The 18,778-nt window shown below is 33.5% G+C and overlaps 1 protein-coding gene across 1 annotated transcript; it reads right to left on the bottom strand.

The window, feature by feature from the left end:
• Positions 1–907: 907 nt before the first annotated feature.
• Positions 908–17,869, bottom strand: LOC139498424 (neurotrypsin-like). Its single transcript, XM_071286807.1, has 9 exons — positions 17,786–17,869; positions 16,225–16,257; positions 14,132–14,270; positions 13,017–13,183; positions 12,114–12,252; positions 10,937–11,106; positions 9,293–9,460; positions 6,387–6,500; positions 908–1,042 (listed from the first exon to the last, which is right to left on the bottom strand). The coding sequence occupies exons 1-9, from the start codon at positions 17,835–17,837 to the stop codon at positions 963–965; spliced, it is 1,062 nt and encodes a 353-aa protein (XP_071142908.1). The 5' UTR covers positions 17,838–17,869; the 3' UTR covers positions 908–962.
• Positions 17,870–18,778: the final 909 nt, after the last annotated feature.

Genomic DNA, 18,778 nt, shown 5'->3' with positions numbered 1-18,778 from the left:
TTTCAGAATCGAGCGTCACTGATGAGTCTTTTGTGGACGAAATGCGCGTCTGGCCTAATTACAAAATTAAATCCTGGTATCTCTGATGAATTTATTTGCTAATGCACGCAAACAAATTCACTTGGTCTACAGCTTGAACCTACCACAATCGACTGTTTTATGAAAATTTGTCTATAATTTAAAAGTTAAAAAATCTCTCGAATTATGCACTTTTTTTTTAAACTCTCAAAGCCCACAGAAACAGATGTAAACAATTCAAATATACCCATTCGGCTTTTTCCCCTCTCTAACAAAGAGTTCCATACCTTTTCTTTGGTTTCAACTGGGTTCCCGCCTGATTGATGATAGATACAGTCTGTTCTTTGGACTAAGTGGCATATTCAATGAACTGATTTATGATGAAGGATGTTGCAATTGAAAGATCTAAACATGTTCTATATTTTTTGAAAGATGATTTGTAACAGGGGTTTCCAAATAAGAGTCAAACACAAGTTCAGTAAGAAATGATCCTCGACAGGGCTAGTCTAAAGTCTCGTGGCGATATAACCTCTCTCTCTCTCTCTCTCTCTCTCTCTCTCTCTCTCTCTCTCTCTCTCTCTCTCTCTCTCTCTCTCTCTCTCTCTCTCTCTCTCTCTCTCTCTCTCTCTCTCTCTCTCTCTCGTCTATAGTCTCGTGGCGATATAACCCCTCTCTCTCTCTCTCTCTCTCTCTCTCTCTCTCTCTCTCTCTCTCTCTCTCTCTATAGTCTCGTGGCGATATTACCCCCCTCTCTTTCGTCTATAGTCTCGTGCGGATATAACCTCTCTCTCTCTCGATCGATCGATCGATCGATCGATCGATTGATTGATTGATTGATTTATTGATTTATAATTATAATTGACAAATTATAAGATATAAAAAAAACACATAAAAAATGACGGTTTTTTAATATCAAAATTTTATGTTTACTGCAATACAAATCATCATCCAACAACCGGAGTAACTGGTAATCCAACATGGGGAGTAACTGGTATAACATGAATCCATGTTGTTGTACTAGCCCCTAATAATAATGAAAGAAAGAACAGCATCAACTAGATAATCATAATCAGATTTTTTTATTTATTCAAATCTCAAACGTCAATTATTAACGATAGAAACGATTTTTATCTTTACAGTACTCGTAAACCTTGCAATATTATTTAAATAGTATACTTCAACACTGAGTGATCGTTCAATATTCAAATAATCTTGTATTTAATTGTACCAGTCTTACTTTAGATTTTATAATATACACTCAACTGGTAATTAGCATAGATCATCAGCTGGCTTTATTGTTTGTATATAATTAAATTATGTTAAAAAAAAAAAAAAAATTTATTTGTATGTATCTATAATAAAAATGCTGTTGTTTTTTTTTCGAGCTGTACGCTTAACTGGAAGTACGACCGCAAAATTAAACGTGTAGTCTAAGACATATATTTCGAGGTCTTGTTTTAAGTTAAAAGACGTTGAAAGCTCATGGAATCCTATTATTTATTAGTAAAACGATTATAAATTATATAATCAAGGAATCAATGGAATTAGTTATCAAAGGTATCAGGCTTATAATTTAATACGCCAGACGCTCGTTTCGTCTTCATACGACTCATCAGTGACGCTCAGATTAAAATAATTAGAAAACCAAAACTAGTATAAAGTTGTAGAGCATTGAGGACCCAAGAATCCAAAAAGTTGTGCCAAACACGACTAAGCTCGTCTATGCCTGGAATAAGAATATCCTTAGAAAAAGGGACCATAATGTAACATTGAAAGAATTTAATTTCCAAAAAATATCAAATTTAGATGTCATTGTGGTCATTTGTGGGCTCTCTGAGTTTTGAAGTTCTTTCAATTTCCTATATCAAACATATAAATTTATTGTTTTAATTGTCCGTTTCAAAATCTAAAGGACTACGGCCAATTTTGCTTGTTCGTATCCCAAGATAATAATAACGTCGCGGCATTGGTCAAATCCATTGTTTATTTCATTTCTAACCAATCACGGTGATTTGGTGTACACTTTTACAAATATTATCAATTAAATCCTAAAACGGCAAAATAACGACCATAATATTTCACATTACCATGATAAATGTACACTAATAGTACTGCAACTGACATCGAAAAAGACGCTTAGTTAACGAGTGTAATGGTCCGGAATAACACACGGCTGCAACTTGTTTTAAATGATAGAATAATATCTATATTTTAATTTCCGTCGGGTCGTAAAAAGTTTCTATGGTCACATTTTTGTATTTTATCCCTTTCATGGGGGTACCCCTCAATTAACGGTTTTGGGTAGTTACCTTAAAATCCAAAAATATATATTTTGGTTAAATTTCCCGCTATTTTCGTAAATATTTTCTATGCACATATCATCAAGGATCATCGGAATGATGAAGACATAAATATAATACCATCTCCAAGTAAAACTTTCAAACTTAGAGTTAGCTGTTTTTTAGCTAGAAATGTAACGCGTTTTCTTTGAAAACGAGAAAACATATGATTCAAAAATAGTATTTGAATATATATATATAATATATATATAATAGTTCTTTCGTGTATTTTCTGTAAATAAGTTATATTTTTGTTAATAAAATTTTGACTTTATATAAAAGTTAACCAAATCCTTCGGATAAGAGGTTTTTCCGGATAATGACTATAGTTGACATTGTGTGAAAATACATTGTATGTCAATGTTTAACTTCAGAGCAGTTAATATGCATGCAAGTGGTAGGGGGGAAAGTTCTATTGAAGATTCGCAGAGATTTGGTGTGTGACAAGGTGATGCTAAAACCAACTTCTCTTAATATTCTGCTTTCCGTGGGCGAATCATCAGTGATGTTATGAGACTTGCACCAGAAGGCAAAATTGGTGCGTCTTTAAATTAGATTGATTGATTGATTGTTGGTTGCTTAACGTCCAATGACAAATATTTCATGCATGTTCAGGACGAGAACAAGTTAACAATAAAAACAATAGGTAGGTTTTGTCATAATAGAGGCTATTCGGGATGATGATCGGGAAAATTTAGACTGCCACTGGAAAATGATGGTATATTGGATTGGGACAGAAATTTTCCATTGCAACAGGCCACCTTCGGACTCCTCAAAGAGTTGATGCAAGGGTTTAAACATGCAAAGAACGTGATACTCCCTTTACACGAGGCATCGGACTTAACGTCCCCATTCTGACCGGACGTGACTGCGAACTTGATACATCCCGCACAGCCAAACGGACGCCCCACTTCGTTTTACTGCCGGTCGGGACAAGACCAAGTGACCATATTTCGTTTCACCAGTCACCCTTGGGGAACTTAAAATTAGAAACAACAGAAATCCATACATGTGATCAAACTGATCGACATGTATCCTCACAACCTGACACTTTTATACGAACTCGCGCTCAGTTTCTTACTTGTAGTTTGGATATGAAAACAGGGTTTTTGTGTAAAAGACAAACCTTTAAAAAAAAAACAGAACGTGTTGACAGTCTTTTAAGTTGTCCTTATTAATGTGAGTAATCATTTATCCATGCATAACCAAGAACTGATTGAAGTCAACACCTGTGCAATTAAGTAAAACAGTTACTGAAAAATTAGAATTTGAACTTGCTGTCAGTTCATTAATAACGATTGTTAGTGATGTGATTTGTTCTTCCATAAAAAAAAAGCCTTTCTCATGTAGCACATCCTCTATATATACCGATCAATTTTACCCAAGATTGTCTCTGTTGCTTACCAAACTGCCAAACTCCAGAACTAACTAGATATTGTGACACCTTACAATTCAGACACAGTGGGGCCAAGGGATATGAAATAAAGTGTTTAGCTCTGAACTCAATTTAGGGGATGCCATATCTGCTGCAGGAAAATTGAAGTCTATGTTAAGACTTTCAGAATTACACCAAGGTGTGTCTGAAAATATTAAGGATACATTAAAAGAAGAACAATTACTTCATCCTGCCATCAGTGCTCTTATGAGCTATGTCCTCGTTTTGGTATTTCTATGGAAATGCATAGCTTGTTAATAGATATAGGAAGATGTGGTATGAGTGCCAACGATACAACACACCATCCAAGTCACAATTTATAAAAGTAAACCATTATAGGTCACGGTCCGGTCTTCAACACGGAGCCTAGGCTCAAAAGTTCATTTGTTAGTTAAGTGATAAAAATAACACAAAGGCGCTTCTGAACCGTATATTGTCCCTAAAGATAACAAAAATTCGCAAATGGATGGCTATTACAAAATCAATCGTTTCTGTAGCAACATTCGCCCCATTACATTTTGGATTGGCAGTGCAGATACATCATGCATATGCATATGGGATTATGGGTCACTAACATTTATCGAAACTTTGTACTCACATTTCTTTTGTGTTTCCTATGCAAAGGTAAGACTATATCTGACGAGTTTGACCGAATCATGACGGTATTTACGCTCCAGATAGCATTTGTACTCAAAAACTGTGTTTGCTTTGAACAAACTCTGTCCTACGCCGAACTTGTTCTTATGAAAAAGGGAAGTGTCTTGTAATGCTAATACGCGTACTGAATCCGCATATGATGTCAAACTCCAGAACTAACTAGATATTGTGACACCTTACAATTCAGACACAGTGGGGCCAAGGGATATGAAATAAAGTGTTTAGCTCTGAACTCAATTTAGGGGATGCCATATCTGCTGCAGGAAAATTGAAGTCTATGTTAAGACTTTCAGAATTACACCAAGGTGTGTCTGAAAATATTAAGGATACATTAAAAGAAGAACAATTACTTCACCCTGCCACCAGTGCTCTTATGAGCTATGTCCTCGTTTTGGTATTTCTATGGAAATGCATAGCTTGTTAATAGATATAGGAAGATGTGGTATGAGTGCCAACGATACAACACACCATCCAAGTCACAATTTATAAAAGTAAACCATTATAGGTCACGGTCCGGTCTTCAACACGGAGCCTAGGCTCAAAAGTTCATTTGTTAGTTAAGTGATAAAAATAACACAAAGGCGCTTCTGAACCGTATATTGTCCCTAAAGATAACAAAAATTCGCAAATGGATGGCTATTACAAAATCAATCGTTTCTGTAGCAACATTCGCCCCATTACATTTTGGATTGGCAGTGCAGATACATCATGCATATGCATATGGGATTATGGGTCACTAACATTTATCGAAACTTTGTACTCACATTTCTTTTGTGTTTCCTATGCAAAGGTAAGACTATATCTGACGAGTTTGACCGAATCATGACGGTATTTACGCTCCAGATAGCATTTGTACTCAAAAACTGTGTTTGCTTTGAACAAACTCTGTCCTACGCCGAACTTGTTCTTATGAAAAAGGGAAGTGTCTTGTAATGCTAATACGCGTACTGAATCCGCATATGATGACTTAGAGATTGATTCATGTCCCTATTTTATGAATACTTGAGCTAGTGTGTGTCACTTTTAAAAGTTATATAAGGATCATGACTGATTTTGAATTAAAACATTAGAAAATTAGCATTGCATTGTATAATTTTTCATCCTTCCCGTAAAAAATTAATGAGTTAACTTTTTTACCAGGGTTATCCCACTAACAAAATGTTCATGCACCAAACTGACTTTGTTTTACACTCCTTTTTTTTAAACCTCGCATTCGCCTCGTGTGACTATAGTATATTTTGTGTTATAACTGCCCTGTCTAGACTTTGCAAATACACAATATGTATTTATCTATAACTAGATACTACTTTTCACAAAATACACAACCTTTAAGATGCAAAATTAAAAACACTGTTTCAGCACTTGAATTTTGTTTTTTTTTCAAAGATAGAAAAAATATTGAAATAATTAAATAAACTGGTGTTTTATACTTTCGAAAATAATTCTGTAATATACTATAGTGAAATACTATACACAATATGAAAGTTTATGGATGTGAAAAGGTCAAGGCCACTTCTTCTTTTGCTATGTCTTAAATGGAAAAAAATCAGAAGGTTCCAAATCAACGCCATTTTTTAATGGCAGCTTTTCATATAAGTAGTCAAATTTGTCGTTTTAACATCGTTTATACCATATGCTTATGATTGAATCGTTTTTGTAGCATTCTATTGAATAAATATCAGAATATTTCTCCTTTTTGTCCTTGTGGTTGAAATGTTGATATTTTTAGGTCTGACCTTTGACCTCAATTTCACAAAATTGTGACCACTCTGGATTTTTACGACCCAACTTTTCTTATTATACACGTTTTCCTCTTTCCATCGATATATAATTTAGGTGTGTGTTCTTCCGGACCATTAAAATTTTAAAAAATGAACTCTGGTTGCAGTACTATAATACAGATTAAATCAAAGTAGTTGCATATAAAATGATCATACCTGCACAGGTACCACAAGTTGCCTTGCAGTAGTCTTTCAGCACAGGATCAGTACACACTGAAGGTTTACAATTCACAATTGGGTTATCATTACAGGGAGGAGGGGTTGTTACATCTGATATGAAAGGAATGCATAAGTCGTTTAATTTACATGATTATACCATATTGAACAATAAATAACAATGATGTTTGTAAAACTTTTAAAAAAAAAACACACATACTTATCTTCTTATATTTCATAATTTTCTATTTTTTTTGGTAAAAAGATGTATTGCCGTCTACCTCAATTCTGATTGAGTCTTTTCTATCAACTAGTCAAACATGAACGTTTTGACTTTGTGAAGATCGGCGTGTATCTCATAATTTACATATTTAAACTGTTTGCCTCTTTGCTTCTTAGTTTGAAGCATGTGTCATGATTTGGTTTACTGTTATCGACATTCTGTGTCAAAGATCACAACGGATTTGTTCCTTATGTTTGGTTTGGTAACTACATGTATAAGCTCTTTCATATTCGTTTTGTTTTTATAAGGATTAAAATTGTAACACAATGTTGGCTGCTGTGACCCTATTTTGGACATTTTTAGCTCACCTGGCCCGAATGGTCAAGTGAGCTTTTTTCCATCACTTGGCGTCCGTCGTCCGTCGTCGTCGTCGTCCGTCGTCGTTAACTTTTACAAAATCTTCTCCTCTGAAACTACTGGGCCAAATTAAACCAAACTTGGCCACAATCATCATTGGGGTATCTAGTTTTAAAAATGTGTGGCGTGACCCGGTCAACCAACCAAGATGGCCGCCAAGATCTATCTGCCCTCAAATTTTTTAGATGAATCCGACCTTCCGTTATTGGGTTGCTGCCCCTGAACTCGTAATTTTAGGGATTTTTTACTGTTTTTTGTTATTATCTTGAATATTATTATAGATAGAGATAAACTGTAAACAGCAATAATGTTCAGCAAAGTAAGATTTACAAATACGTCAACATAACCAAAATGGTCATTTGACCCCTTTAGGAGTTATAATTGACCTTTATAGTCAATTTTTAACCATTTTTCGTAAATCTTAGAACTCTTTTACAAAAATCTTCTCCTATGAAACTACTGTGCCAAATTCATCCAAACTTGGCCACAATCCTCTTTGGGATATCTAGTTTAAAAAATTTGTGGCGTGACCCGGCCAACCAACCAAGATGGCCGCCATGGCTAAAAATAGAACATAGGGGTAAAATGCAGTTTTTGGCTTATAACTCAATAACCAAAGCATTTAGAGCAAATCTGACGCAGTAAAAGTGTTAATCAGGTCAAGATCTATCTGTCCTGAAATTTTCAGATGAATCAGACAACCTGTTGTTGGGTTGCTGCCCCTGAATTGGTAATTTTAAGGAAATTTTGCTGTTTTTGGTTATTATCTTGAATATTATTATAGATAGAGATAAACTGTAAACAGCAATAATGTTCAGCAAAGTATGATTTACAAATAAGTCAGCATGACCAAAATGGTCAGTTGACCCCTGAAGGAGTTATTGCCCTTTATAATCAATTTTTAACCATTTTTTCGAAAATCTTAGTAATCTTTTACAAAAATCTTCTTCACTGAAACTACTGGGCCAAATTAAACTAAACTTGGCCACAATCATCATTGGGGTAACTTGTTTAAAAAATGTGTGGCGTGACCTGGCCAATCAACCAAAATGGCTGCCACGGCTAATAATAGAACATAGGGGTAAAATGCAGTTTTTGGCTTATAACTCAAAAACCGAAGCATTAAGAGAAAATCTGACAGGATTTAATTGTTTATCAGATTAAGATTGATCTGCCCTGATGTTTTCACATGGATCGGACAACCCATTGTTAGGTTACTGTCCTGAATTGGTAATTTTAAGGAAATTTTGCCGTTTTTTGTTATTATCTTGAATATTATTATAAATAGAGATAAACTGTATACAGCAATAACGTTCAGCAAAATAAGATCTACAAATAGGTTTACATGACCAAAATAGTCAATTGACCCCTTAAGGAGTAATTGCCCTTTATAGTTAATTTTTAACATTTTTCATAAATTTTTGTAAATTTTTAGAAAATATTTTCCACTGTAATTACTGGACCAAGTTCATTATAGATAGAGATAATTGTAGCAACAAGAATGTTCAGTAAAGTAAGATCTACAAACACATCACTATCACCAAAACACAATTATGTCATGAATGTATCCGTGTCCATTGTTGAATATGCACAAGACCAAGGTGAGCGACACAGGCTCTTTAGAGCCTCTAGTTACCTATTGTGTCTGTTTGTTTTGTTCTCGCATCGTTGTCAATATAATTGAATTTGAAGCAACTGTCGTACAAGTAACAGGTTTAATGCTATAAAACCAGGTTCAATCCACCATTTTCTACATTTGAAAACGCCTGTACCAGTCAGGAATATTACACTTGTTGTCCATTCGTTTGATGCGTTTTATCATTTGATTGGGGACTTTCCTTTTTGAATTTCAGTATTCTTGTGATTTAATTTTTTTTTCAGATATAAAGGTCAACAAAAGACTTGCTTGTAAGAGCTGATTTCTCACCTGAACCATGTTCTACGTCATCAAGGTTTACGGAAGCAGACGGTGTGTTACAAGACAACAAACATGTATCTTGTACCATGTAAATGAAGTAAACAGTACGTTGGTGAGTCAGAACAACCATTTCACAAACGTATAAACGGCCATCATAGTGACTATGAATTTCAGCCAGCTATTTAAGACTCGTTGACCTCACTAAGGTAGATATCACCGCATAGTACAATTCATGTTAATGCATAAGTGCGCATCTTCTGGTGTAATAACTTAACATCGAGTTCGTTCGCTTTGAATTTTAGAACTTAACATATCATTAATAAAAACACACAATGTAAAAATACTTACTACAAAGATTACACGTTAATGGACAAAACGATTTTAAGTTAGTGCTGCATGAAGATTTGTCGCAGTTAAGACGAGAATCGTCCACACATGATTGTACTCCTTTTGATGTAGTCATTGCCGCTGTCGTAGTTGTAGGAACTGTCGTTGTCGTGGGAGCTGTTGTTTGCGCTTTATCATACATGATACATGTTTAGGAAATACAATAACATCTTTTCGAGTAAAATCGATTTGACAAACCGGTTACTCGGATAATCGATCGACCGGTTATCCGGTAACCGATAGTGTAAGTTGATGTTAAAAGACCTCATGTATAGTACCCTTCAACTGTACATTTTTAATTATACGATGAATTGAAGTTTGTCATTTGGCATTATATATTATATACATTAATTTTCGCAAAAGATGTCTAATATGTTTTTTGGGGGGTTCTTTTTTTTAATTAGCCTACTTTCATTAGAAATTAATATCAAACTATGAGACAAGATTGTTGTTCCAGAATATATATGCAAATTCTACTCTCATCATTGTCACCAGTCATACTTATAATCTGGTTCAGATATATTAAAGCGTTTGAGGATAATAAATTAACAAATCTGCCACTGATAAATAGTGTCGTGTTTGCTCAGTGATGATGTTACTTCCGTCGTTTGTCAAACCGTGAAAAGGCTTCCGAACTGGTACGTGTAACTTCTCTTAAAAGTATACAACAGATACGGCTCGTAATCGTTCGTCATTCTCTGACAGATATAAAAATGCATACAAGGAATAGTCTATTGTATGTCAATGTTTTTTTTATAACGGTCAACAACTATCTTGAAACAATATAACATAATGAATCAGAACGTGTACGGTCATTTTTTTATGAGGTGGTGGGGAGGGGAGGAGGAGATAAGCAGTTATTTGGAAAAATATTGTATTTTTCGAGTAAAAACTGTTCAATCATATTATCGAGCAAAAACTGTTTAAAGCTCGACGATTGTTAACGTTTATATGGAATTTTCAATTCAGTCTGAACAAAACTTTTAATTTGTAATTGAATCCAGAGTAAAACAATGTAATAAACAAATATGAAATAAAATTAAGAATGGAAATGGAAAATATGTAAAAGAGACAACAACCCTAACAAAGAGCAGATAACAAACGAAGGCCGCCAATGGGTCTTCAACGCATCGAGAAATCCCGCACTCAGAAGTGGGCATCAGCTAGCCCCTAAATAAAAATGTGTCCTAGTTCAGAAAAAAATGAACGTCATAACATACTCTCACAAAATATTAATGGTCGGTGCCTTATTAATTATCTAATTATTGTTAGAAATTCAAACTTGGATATCTCTACATTCGACTAAGTTAAAAACAAACCAGTTTTTGTCATATAATGTATACTAATTAATAGAAATATTTGCACTGTAGTTATATATATACCCTTTAGGTAATAAATTTTATGACGTTTTTAACTTTTATTTTTCTGTTTTCAAATATTTTGTAATGGAACATAACTATAGAAACATTTACTGTCGAAATGCGCTCCTTTCAAGTAAAATTTGAACTGTTTTGTTATTATTTTTCTGATCATCACAATGACAGAAAAAGCATCATGGAACCAATAATTGTATCGCAATTAACATGACATAATATTATATCTTACCATAGCAATAAACGCTGACATCTTGTTCGTGCAAACAATCATTTTTACCAACAACTTGCATTTTACATTTTAATATATTGTCTTCTGTCCCAGAACACTGGACATCATCAAGTAATATTGAGACGTTGTACCCTAATACATGGCGAGTTTTACCATAGTGTGCATTTTGGCTGAAAGATAGTAAAAGGAACCTGAGAATACCCAAGTTTTTTGTGGGGTTCGTGTTGGTCAGTCTTTAGTTTTAAACTTTGTGTTTTTTTTTGTTTTTTATCTTTTTTTTAGCCATGACTTTATGAGTTTTGAACAGCGGTATACTACTGTTGCCTTTATTTGTCAGTTAAATTTTCGACTTATGACTTTGTATGTCGCATTTATGCCTGTTCGCCTCTTCTTTTGTCTTTTACAGATATAAGATGTTATAGTCCAAGAGAAATAATGGATAGTAATAGCTTTAGTGTTTAGTTAATAGTTTACAAAAGATAATAATTGAAGAGTCGCTTTGGTCCAATTAACGTTTTTACATGCTTTACATGCGGTCCCCGTCATTTTGTTATTTAAAAGTTCAAACAGGTGATAAGTCTTATTCAGTATTCATTCGTCACATCTCGGGCGATTTCATACCTTCATAGAATGAGAGTAGCGGATTCAACCGAGGATTGCCGAATGGTTCAGTAATGTTCAGTCGAGGAAGGAGATTCAAATGGAATTGTGTCTTTGAAAATAAGAACACATCCATGGTAATATGTGAAACAAAACGGTCATAAAAAATCATAGAGGTACATAAAGCCTTCTTAAATGATGACGTACACAGCTGGAACTCATAACGACAATATATAAATGAAATACTTTACTTATTTTAAATTTGTTATCCTTTTTGTGTATCTATTGCAACTTTAAGGTCATATTCTAAATCTTTATAACCTAGTAAACGAATGTTACGTTTTATTTGTGTGTACTTCCTGATCCGTGATTTTTGATAATGGACGTATATATATAATTTGTAGAGCGAAACACTTTTTTAACGATTTTATTGTATAAAAATTTAGAAATATCGTGAAAAACTTGAGATTTTTTTGCCATTTTCTCATGGACTTTTCGTTTCAACTTTTCCTCGGAGATCGGTATATTTTGCTATTCAAATTCTTTTCAGGTCATGCTTTGATTTAAATAAACGTACAATGGAAGTCCAAGTTGTCTACAAACAACCTTGGCTGCGTTATCGTCGAAGTAATCATTACATACAGTTCCAGTTTTACCATTTATTGTGACGTCTAGTCTACCATGGTCCTTATTCTCCAATTGTAAACGAATTCCATCTTCAAAGAAGCCATTTGATCAATTGATATTAAAGCATAAATAAAGGCAACAATAGCATACCGCTGTTCGAAAGTCATAAATCGATTGAGAGAAAACAAAACCGGGTAAAACTGAGGTAAACACACCAACTATAAGAGAAAAACAACGAAACAACAGAAACACTGAAGTAAAAAGACAAAAAGACAATGCAACACACGCCGAAACGAACTGAAAGATAACAACAGCCACTTTTCTGGCTATGTACAGGACATTTCAAGACAAATATGGTGGGTTGAACCTGGTTTTATAGATATATAGAACTTTCCTAGTTGAGAAGTATCTGATTACCTTTCTGAGATCACCCTCGTGTAGCGCAGTCTTTGGTTTAGTATGTTGTTTTTTGTGTACTGTTTTTAATATTTTTTTGTCGTTTTCTTTTTTCGTATCATTTTCACATACAAAGAAGAAGAAGTGGTATAATTGCTAGAAACAAAATGAAATAGAATATAACAACAATAGGCGTGTGTTTTCGACTTGTGAGTTTGAATATCTAAATGATGTCTTTCGCCTCTCTGTCATATGTGTTTCGTGTCTTAATCGCAAGGATAGTACGATACCATATAGAAATAGATATATCAAAATGATCTGAACTCAAAAATAATTATGTTTCCTACACAATCGTTTGATGATGGTGGATCCTCAAATTCAAAATCAAGACCAACATAATGTATACACGTCTTAAACAAATTGAAAAATATGCACACGAACTACATATGATACATACTCGCGCCACAAATAACACCAACGTCTTCCGTGTGTAGACAATCAACGAAATCTCTGTTTTTACAACTACTTATGGTTGTTTCATTTCCAATACATCCTAATTCGTTATAATGAATTTTTCCAGTGCCTGGTCCATATATATGTTCCAGAGTAGGTATAGCTATTCCACTTGAAAAAAAAGATGATATTATCAGAGTATATCGGTTGTACCGTAATGGAATAACCGTTTCACAGATGATATCGGATATGTTCCTCATGTCGTTACTACAATACCCTTTCTTTTTCATGAATGTGACCTACCGAATTAGACTATTTACCGGATTTGTAATAACATAAGTAACACAACGGGTTCCACATGTGGTGCGGAATCTGGTTACCATTCCGGATCACTTCCAGTATTTGGTGTGATTCGTGTTCTTTAGTCTTTAGTTTTCTATGCTGTGTTTTGTGTACTATTATTTGTCTGTTTGTCTTTATATTTTTTCGCCATGGCGTTGTCAATTTATTTTCAATCTCTGGTATCTTTCGCCCCTCTTTTGTAATGAAAATCAGTGATTTCTAAATAAAATTAAAACAGACATTCACATTTTGAATTTTGAACTTTAGATTTATCTTCATCAGGAATGCTCAAACCTTTAAATCATGTAATAACCAGTGATGTATTAATGCGTTCAAAATTAGGAGCTATTTGATTAAAGAGAATAGCCAAATTCATCTAAGGTAAACTTTTCCCTAAGGCAATCGAAACCTTATTTTCTAATTATTTCTTAATTTATGATCGGGGAATTTTCAATAAGCAGATGTTATAAATCACGCAAGTACCGAAATCACATTATAAATACCGATCATTGAGCTGATGATTCCCTTGGGGATTAACAGCCCACTAGCAAATGTTAGACCATACTCGGTTTTCAGCAGGGTTCGTGTTTCTCATTTCGTTAATTTCTATGCAATGTTTTGTTGTCTTTCTGGGGTTTTTTTGCCAAGTATTATAACATTTTCTACGACTTATCACACGCAATTGTCCATGTTGGTATCTTTTTATCATTCTTTCTTTCGCGTTATATAGAATTTTCATGTAATAGTATATAAAAAGATGTCTATCATTTCACTTACGATTGTCCAAATCCAGCTTCCCGACAGACTACTGTAGCGTCCTCTAAAGTAAAACCGTTGGAACATATCGTTCCTACTTGACCATCTTTTTCGATCTGTACCACACCAGATCTTGACTGTGATAATTTCACATTTGATACTAAATTCAAGATAAAAAGAAAAAATCCAACATGGGTACACAACCTTAGACTAAGAAACAAGATTTGTTTTTATTAGTTGTTATTAAACTAGCTGTCAGAAACTGCGAGTACTCTCAGATATGTTAATAATGCATTTTTGTTATGGGAATGTAAATGTACCTGCATATGGCCACTCTGTGTTTTTGTTAGATGCATTTCTCTATCTATATATATATCCATCTAATAAGTTAAGCCTTTCTCAACTGCATGATTTTTATAGTTTTTCTTATATTTTACATTGGTTCACCACTGTCTCAGATTAGTGGTGATTGAGCACTTACGAACGTGACATCTGTATTGATGATACTCTCGATCTTTTTGATAAAATGAGACAGAAAGAAATAAAAAATCACATATTTTGGGATAAACTTTGTTTGAGTGAGTTGGAACCTTTGTTTCGTATTATGAGTGTATAGATATAGATACCACAACTTCAACAAGTGTATTACGATATTTCTCCACTCGAAACAGTTACATTTTAATATTTAAAGCGCGAGGCTTAAAATTAAAATTTAGCTGATGAGAGTGGAGTTATATCGTACTACTCGAGTTACAGTGGTGGAATCTGTTTCTCTAATGATTTTTATCTTTCATTTTCAAAGATTTGAGGAAAGCTGTGTACTTTTGATGTGACGTCATCAGGCATGGTGGAGCAGGATCTGCTTACCCTTCCGGAGCACCTGAGATCACCCCTAGTTTTTGGTGGGGTTCGTGTTGTTTATTCTTTAGTTTTCTATGTTGTGTCATGTGTACTATTGTTTTTCTGTTTGTCTTTTTCATTTTTAGCCATGGCGTTGTCAGTTTGTTTTGGATTTATGAGTTTGACTGTCCCTTTGGTATCTTTCGTCCCTCTTTTAATGACATCACAATAAGAAACTTCAGAAAAAAACAAGAAAATTCAACGTCACAATTAAATTTCAATCAACCATTTGCCGAGAACATATTTTTTCACCAATGAGGAGAAATTTTTTTCTCACAGCGGACAGGAAATGTGAAAATAGCACAAAAATTAGAAAAAAGTAAAATATTTAATTTTATTTCAATAATTATAATTTTGTGCAAAAGTAGCGAAAATATTGAACAAAGTTATAACTGCCCTTTTCAAAATCTTGTAGAGTATCTTTAACAAAACTACGTACAAGATGTATTTCTCTCTCTCTAAACACGGGCCAGCCATTTATCGTCCCCTTCCGATGGACTTTCAACGTTTCTCAAGACTATACTCGCAAATGAATGTTCTGAATCTTTGTGTAATTCTGGTATAAGATTATATAAAACCCAAATTTTTTAGATTTTCGTTGAAATGAACAATCACCATCACTAGCCAATTGAAGCTCAATTAAAAATACACTGTTTCTCTTTTCTTGCCTCATCGTGAAAATGGCACTCGACAAAATAGTGCATACAATCACCAACAGTATGACTAACATCCTGATTTATGTGTTTTATATCTAACTGTGTAACAATCAAAGTATGCAGTGTCTTTTTGTTGCATTTCAGTGTTTATATTGTTCCATTGTTTTCCTCTTTTATTTGAAGTGTTACCCTGGTTATCCGTTTGTAAACCGCATTTGTTTTCGCTAAATCGATTTATTACTAATGGCAGGGTGTACAACTGCTGCCTCTATCTAGGAGAGGAAAGACAATTATTTATTTGTTTTTGATTCTTCAAATGTACGTGTTTATAATTTGGTATTTTATACTGTGGTTTCTTATTATTCGTGTGATGCTAGTACTTTCTTCGTGAATTTCGTGAGTATACTTATAAACCAAAATCAAAATTCAACGATGTAAATATTTTCCACAGCCTATAGACATTGGTAAAACCACAAAGTCAAATATCTACGAAAAATTAATACCCATAAACGTAAATGAGTCCATATTTTTATTTTGTATATACTTGAGTATACTCACTTAGAAAGGCGTTTGTTCCCAAAGCTAAAGAAACTGAAACGATAAATGATGAATATATTCTAAAACATAACTTTTCTTTCATATAATAATCACAGTTATTGTGCATTGCTTAAAATCAATCTATCAATTGTAAAATGATAAGGAGAATGGCCGGCATATTAGTGCAGCCGCTATTGTAGGCAATGTCTTTGCCGCGAAATAATGTTGTCACGGGTAACAACGTGTTTATTTTGTCGTGGTTCCAATCCCGGTCATAGTTTTGCCATAAGTTTATTACATCACGGCTGGTGAACCTTCTGTACTAGTATTACAAATACATTAGTTCCTTAAAATTTAAGGATGTTCACTACTCTGTTATGAACTAAAAGACTATTATGAATTGATAGTATATCAATAAAGAAACTCAAAAAGTAGAAAAAATGGAGGGTCCGTGTGCTCATTTTCGAGATATAAGCCATTGAAAATTTGGCGGGAAATAATTCTCTCTAGATTTTTCATATATTTAACATTAGGGCCTTATTTGTTACAAAAATATGAAAAAATAACAAGAATTTTATAAAATTTTGAAATATGGCTTTTTAAACTTTATGTAATAAAATTATGAAAAGAAAAGTAGGGGTTAGTGGGCAAAATTTTATAATGACAATACATGGATAAAACCAGAGGATTCTGAAAATCTGGCAAAAAATCAAAAAATGGAGGAGCAAACATCCTTAAGAGGGGTTTGGTTTGCTGAATTATTTTAGGTGTCGTATTTTACAGTATGATTTACTTTTTCCTTGTGTTCAGAGAATACTGTCTATTATCATTTTTACCTGGTTTAATCAACCATTTTCTACATAAGGACTTGCCGGTACCAAGTCACGAATATGACAGTCGTTTTCCATTCGTTTCTGGAGTCGGAGGTTTAATTTTTCTATTCTACAAAGGACTTTTGGTTTTGAATTTTATGTACTCTTGGAGTTCTTTTTTTTTCTTTGTTTGTTTACTTTTCTCAATATACATAAGAACACTCAAATTTTGAAGATCCCCAATTAGAATGATCTATTAATAATTTCAAAATATGGCTCTGTTAGATGACAACCACACAATCTACTGTTTTAACTATAAGCTTCCGCATCATATTTTATACTATGATATATGGACTAATTAACAAAAAAATGAAAAGAACTACTTAAAGAAAAAACAAACAAAACAGCAAGAAAATTTTGAAAGGACAGTAAAAGTATAACAGTCATTCCTTATAATTTAATTCTAAATTATTTTTATTGAGTCAATCATGATAACGTCACGTTCACATGACTTAATTATGTCTATGCGCTAATATACTTAACACTTTCAACCAATCAGAAGACGTGTTACATCCAAAATTAAATTTGTCATAGTGATATCATAACCCAAAATGCAAATAATTGTTATCAATTGCACATTTTATGGATATTTCAAATAATAATTACAATTTATACACATAATTAAGATGCATCATAAATATTCATTAAAAGAAAACACATCTTCAAGGTAATCGTAATTCTAAATATGAGCAAAAGTTATTCTGACTTACTCAGAAAAGTGCATTTAAAACCACCGGTTGCCATTTTATTTCTTATGAACATTCCGTAATAGACGTTTATCTTTAGAAACTTGTATAAAGATAACGGCCGTTACAAAATGTAGTTCCGTGTGACAAGTTCATTAAGAGCAGAATGAATGGGAATCTTATTGAATGAAATGAACAGGACGTCTCCTTCTGTTTGACAAATGAAACCTTTGCTTTTAGTTGTTCATGTCAATAAAAAAATGTGTTTGGCACGCATATGATTCAGTGTAGTATAATAGATACATTGCTTGTTATTCGATAGGTTTTATATATCCCCAAATCCAAGCAGGTGATATATCATGAACCGTGATAGCGGTTTTTGAAATGCAATTTAAGAAAACATTTTGTGATTATTCAACTGATGCAAGTCAGATTGGCATATACTTAATTTACTATCTAGTGTTTTGAACCATATCTGAATCATGACAGTCACTGTTATTTCTTTGGTTTTATGTTACTTTCTTGGTCATTTTCTAAAAATGAAAACTATTATAAAAAAATCAAATTTAAGAAATTAAAATCGGTACTATTAGTATTGCATTAGATGAGCATTTTACCAATGAATATCTCATCAGTTATTCTCGAGGCCAAATCATTTAAAAACCTACTTTAAAATACGAAGTTGAAGAGCAGTGAGGACCAACATTCCTAAACGATTTGCCAAATACAACTATGGTAATCTATTCCTGAGGTAGAAAGTCTTAGTATTTCAAAAATTCAAAAGTTTTGTAAACAGTTAATTTATAAAAATGAACATATCAATGATAATTCTTGTCAGCACAGAAGTGCTGCCTACTGGGCTGGTGATACCCTCGTGGAATTAAAACTCCACCAGCAGTGACACTGACACAGTGGTTCTAAATCAACTCATCACAGATACCAATACATTGAGCTACGCCAAAAAAAGAGAAAAATATTACTAGTAAGATAAATCAATGACAAATACAGTTGCCAGTA

This window comes from Mytilus edulis, chromosome 12 (assembly GCF_963676685.1).
Source record: "Mytilus edulis chromosome 12, xbMytEdul2.2, whole genome shotgun sequence".
Lineage (NCBI taxonomy): Eukaryota > Metazoa > Mollusca > Bivalvia > Mytilida > Mytilidae > Mytilus > Mytilus edulis.
This window is presented reverse-complemented; position numbering and strand designations above follow the sequence as displayed.

Excerpts from the sequence above, each read along its gene's own strand:
- LOC139498424 (XM_071286807.1), bottom strand. The coding sequence starts at position 17,837 with ATGTTCATAAGAAATAAAATGGCAACCGGTGGTTTTAAATGCACTTTT. Across the intron at positions 16,258-17,785 it reads TTTTAAATGCACTTTTCTGA|TTTCTTTAGCTTTGGGAACA; the intron begins GTAAGTCAGAAT and ends TTATCGTTTCAG. Across the intron at positions 12,253-13,016 it reads TGGTGTTATTTGTGGCGCGA|ATGGAATTCGTTTACAATTG; the intron begins GTATGTATCATA and ends GCTTCTTTGAAG.